We start from the raw sequence: 5,061 nt of genomic DNA, 5'->3' as shown, positions 1-5,061 counted from the left end.
CAGTGGGACTGAACCCAGAGCCATGTGGTTGGTTAGCAAGCTACTTACCACACAGCCACTCTTGCGCCTATCCAACACCAGGATATAAAATATACAAACACATACACACATACACCCACACAGACACACACACACGCACCTATACACTTATATAAACAACTGATTTCTTTCAGTTTCTCTATCCAAATCAATGGAAAACACTTAAGTTGGTACAGCTAAAGCATACTATGCAGTGGGACTGAACCCAAAACCACATGGCTGGGAAACAGACTTCTTAACCACTCAGCCACACCTGTACCTATACCTCCTGTTAACTACACAGCCACAATTGTGTCTACATTTATAATAAAATGTATAAACCAAGACACAGACAAAATATAAATATAAATAAAATACCAGCTTAATGATAAATGAGATATAGAATAAATTCAACGAACATCATCCCATTGTCTTGCTTTCACCCAGAGATTAATTATCGACTTTATATCTCCAGTTTTGTGATACACTTCGGCAGCCAGGGAATACTTCTCCATTTTCATTAGGTAACTTCCGCAGAGATTCAAAATCTCTTGATCTGTTTTGTCGAGTTTACGTGCCAAACGAATGAGCCTGAAATAGGAATAAGTAAAAACAATTACAGTAATGTACAAATCAATATTTTATTTTTTTTTACTTCTGTACTCACAGATAAAACTATTTCAAATGGAAACCAAACATAACTAAGAACTCACTCTATGAAATCAGAAAGCCTTAAGTTGAAAGCTGTAAGTTAATTATTAATATATCATTTTGACATACTCGTTAACTTGAGCTACAGTTAAAAGGATGTAATTTACATCCAGCTAGGTTGAAGCAACAACAGTGGTGGTGGCAGTGATAGTATTGGGGGGGGGGGGGTTGTAGGTGGTGCTGGTGGTAGTAGTAGCAGGTGCATTTATATAGGTGTGTAGGTATATATATGCATGTATATACATACATATACATATTCTCTGAATGAAGTGTAGTATAAATAATTGTATGAATATGTGTATATTTGTGTGTGTGTGTGTGGAGTTAAAAGCACTGGTACTGGTGCCACATAAAAAAAACCCCACCCAGTATGCTCTGTGGAGTGGTTGGCATCAGGAAGGACATCCAGCTGTAGAAAACATTCCAGAACAGATAATGGAGCCTGGTGCGGCCCTGACATTACCAGCTCCAATCAAACCATCCAACCCACAGCAGCATGGAAATCAGATGTTAAGTGGTGATAATGATGATGATGATGATGTGTGTGTGTGTGTGTGTGTATACAGATGCACACACACGCACGCACACACACACAGGAAGTTTGCGTCATAGTGAAGCTGGCTGATACTTAAGCAGCATCGCTGATTGACAAGTGGGCCAAGGTAACGATCTTGTTCACAGAGTGCCCTCCTCCTGGTTTGAAGGTACCACCAAACAGCTGGTCAGCTCTGGCTGCAGGAACTGAAACTAACACAACACTGTTGGAAGATAGGTTTAAAGAGGGCATGGGCTAAAACTAGGCATCCTTCCCTTCCATTGGTCAGCTGAAGCTTAGACAGTGTCACATGACAGTTGGCTGGTGCTGATTGCTGGAGCCTACTGATGAGCATTTAAAGGGATATTTGACAGGATGGTCAGTCGCCCACTGACATTCGTTGACGTTGCATCGAAGGAACCAAAGACGAAAGAAAAAAAGAGAAAGAAGAAACACACTCAATACCAGAGCTGAAGACACCTCCAAAAGGGGGGCTTCCACATTGAAAACAGTAGAGGAGTAGGGGCCGAAACCAGACGTGGTTTCTCCTGATGATGTGTTTAGCCATTGGATCCTATAAAGGAGCTGTTGAGGTAGCAAACCACAAAACAAGGTTGGCATTCCTCAGAGGCATCTAAGGGAGGCCAGTATCAAAAGAGTTAAGGCAACATTTTTGTGTTGGCACTCCATCGCTTACGACATTGAGGGTTCCAGTTGATTCGGTCAACGGAACAGCCTGCTCATAAAATTAACGTGTAAGTGGCTGAGCACTCCACAGACACGTGTACGCTTAACGTAGTTCTCGGGGATATTCAGCGTGACACAGTGTGACAAGGCTGATCCTTTGAATTACAGGTACAACAGAAACAGGAAGTAAGAGTGAGAGAAAGTTGTGGTGAAAGAGTACAGCAGGGTTCGCCACTATCCCCTGCCGGAGCCTCATGGAGCTTTTAGGTGATTTCGCTCAATAAACACTCACAACGCCCGGTCTGGGAATCGAAACCGTGATCCTATGACCGTGAGTCCGCTGCCCTAACCAGTGGGCCATTGTGCCTCCACTAAGGCAACATACAGTCTCACTAACCAGCAAAGTGACAGCCATGTTAAAGTCTAACAGGTTTGAGGCTTTGGGTTGATTTTGTTTTCTTCTGTCTTTTCAAATGTGACTCTTACAAGTTTGAGAAATTAATACTTGTTGGTGGAATGCACTGGGAAAATCATTGAATCAGAAGATTTGGAGGCAATAACTACCCAATTTAATAGATATTTCCCTCCAGCAATGAACTTATTTCAATGAATGTGTGTTTGACAGCAAGGAAATACATGAACAAGAAACTATTTACAGCAAAGATTCTGTGTCTATGGCAACAGGTAAAGAAATTTTGAATTACAATGAAGAAGAAAAAACATATTGTTGGAAAAGAGAAGCTTAGTAAACAATATCTATCTCTCTATCTCTCTCTATATGTATATACATACATACATACATACATACATGAGCATGCCTAGATATGCAGCTATATGCATAAGAATATATACATGAAGCAAAACATAGAAATCTGTACACAAGAGTGGCAGTGTGGTAAGTAACTTGTTTACCAGCCACATGGTTCCAGGTTCAGTCCCACTGCATAGCACCTTGGGCAAGTGTCTTCTACTATAGCCTCAGGCCGACCAAAGCCTTTTAAGTGGATTTGGTAGATGGAAACTGAAAGATGCCCATTGTGTGTGTGTGTGTGTGTGTGTGTGTGTGTGTGTGTGTGTTTGTACGTCTGTGTGTTTGTGTGTCTGTGTTTGTCCCCCCAACATCACTTGACAACCAATGCTGGTGTGTTTACGTCACCATAACTTAGCGGTTCAGCAAAAAGAGACAGATAGAATAAGTATTAGGCTTACAAAAAAGAAGTCCTGGGGTTGATTTGCTCAACTAAAGGTAGTGCTCTAGCATGGCCACAGTTAAATGACTGAAACAAGTAAAAGAGTATTTTATATTATCTCCTTTGCTCCTGCAGTCTATCCAAACACGTTATATCTGTCTTACTCTCTCTCTCTTCTTCTCATCAACTATATAGTTAGTACCATGCTGCTATGGTCCTTTTTAGCACCTTCATTTGTACACCCCTGCTCCCTCAACCACCCTCTCCCACTTCTATCTTTTCCCCCACCACACTCTTGCAAACACCCGTTCTTCACCCCCACCTGCTATTGCTCTGCTTACCTGAGTTTCCACCTGGACACCTCATCCTTCTGGGAGACACCTCTAATTCTTCTTCACTCTCTCTCTCTCTCTTAATTATAAGTAGTCGTGTAGCTTTTCTACAGCAAGCACATGCTCCACTCCAAACTCTTCCCTCATAACTTAACTCCCATGTAGCATACACAGGCAACATCATCTCTACTTGGGACTGTTGACTTGCAAGCTACATGTTGACCTCACTGGTGCTGGTGGCACAAAAAGTGCCTCCAGTGCATATTGGAAAGTGGCCGGTGCTAAGACATCCAAATATGGAAAACATGTCGGAGTAAACACTGGAGTAAGATATTCTTGACTCACTGCATCCTTGTTGAACCATCCAACCTATACCAGCATGAACTGTAGACATAAAATGATGATGCTGATGATGATGATTAGGTGCTGGCGTGTGTGTGCGGTTAGAACTTTGCTTTCCAACCACATGGTTCCAGGTTCAATCCCACTGTATGGCACTTTGGGCAAGTGTCATGTACTATAGCATTGGATATGAGTGGATTTGGTTGGCAAAAGCTAAAAGAATCCCAGCATGCATGTGTGTGTGTGGGTGGGGGGTGAGTGTGCATGCAGTTTGTTCCCCACTAGTACTTGACCTTCAGCCAGTGTTGGTTTGTTTATGTCCCTGTATCTTAGCGGTTTGATAAGAGAGTGTGACAGCATAAGTACAAGGCTTAAAAGAAAAGAACTGGGATCGATTCATTTGCCTAAAACTCTTCAAAGCAGTGCTCCAGCATGGCCACAGTCTCATGGCTGAAACGAGCAGAAAGGTAAAAAGAAGATAACCAAAGATGACAAAGTTCCATATAAATAGGTACCTTGTATGATAACCAGAGAAGGGTAGAATACATTTTGTACGAAGTGATAACAGATAGAAAATATATAACAGGAATTGTAAATAATTGCAAGATTAGTGTACGATGATTAACAGCTGTTCGGAATACAATAACTTTCTCTCCCTTCACAAATTTCAGTGGCCTACTGGGAAAGTACATTATCAATGATTTTTGTGGTGCTAAGTGGATGGAAGAAAATCACCCACTGAATAGAATGCTAGTCTATTGGAAATATTACATTTCCCATAGGAAGAACTACACAGAGTATCACAAACCAATAAATCACTCATAAATTTTACATTGCAGCTGCTGTTTCCAACAGTGAATTATATCAGACTACTTAATGTTATTTGGATATTGCAGCTTACTGGCTTATTTAGAGCTACTTGGATATTGCAATCTCTCCGTGACAAAATATGGAATACCAATCTCATGATCGGTTCTCCATTACCCTTTTAAACTCAGTCATCTACCCATAGTGTCAAAACCAAAATTTAATATTTCCCTTTGTAACTTCTTTTAGTGAAGAGATTGCACTGAAGTTATTTTGCAATCGTGTCTTGACTTGTTCAAACAAGATATATATATATATATATAAAGGGCCACGAATGATCTCTCCTGGTTTTTCATGTCCGTCTTTGTACCGTCTGTCTGTCTGTATGTTTTTATTGTCATCCATTATGTTCATATTCCGTTTTTTGGATTTATATATA

At 40.9% G+C, this 5,061-nt stretch overlaps 1 protein-coding gene across 1 annotated transcript in view; it reads right to left on the bottom strand.

Annotated features, from left to right (window-relative positions):
* The window catches only part of LOC106871393 (intraflagellar transport protein 122 homolog), a 264,510-nt gene that overhangs the window by 105,740 nt on the left and 153,709 nt on the right, over positions 1 to 5,061 (bottom strand). Inside the window, exon 19 of the mRNA XM_052966749.1 lies at positions 438 to 609. Within this exon, the coding sequence (XP_052822709.1) occupies positions 438 to 609 (172 nt within the window). The remainder of the gene's footprint in view (positions 1 to 437; positions 610 to 5,061) is intronic.

Source organism: Octopus bimaculoides, chromosome 3, assembly GCF_001194135.2.
Source record: "Octopus bimaculoides isolate UCB-OBI-ISO-001 chromosome 3, ASM119413v2, whole genome shotgun sequence".
Taxonomy (NCBI): domain Eukaryota; kingdom Metazoa; phylum Mollusca; class Cephalopoda; order Octopoda; family Octopodidae; genus Octopus; species Octopus bimaculoides.
The sequence above is the reverse complement of the archived record's forward strand: the minus strand, read 5'-3'. Positions and strand labels throughout refer to the sequence as shown.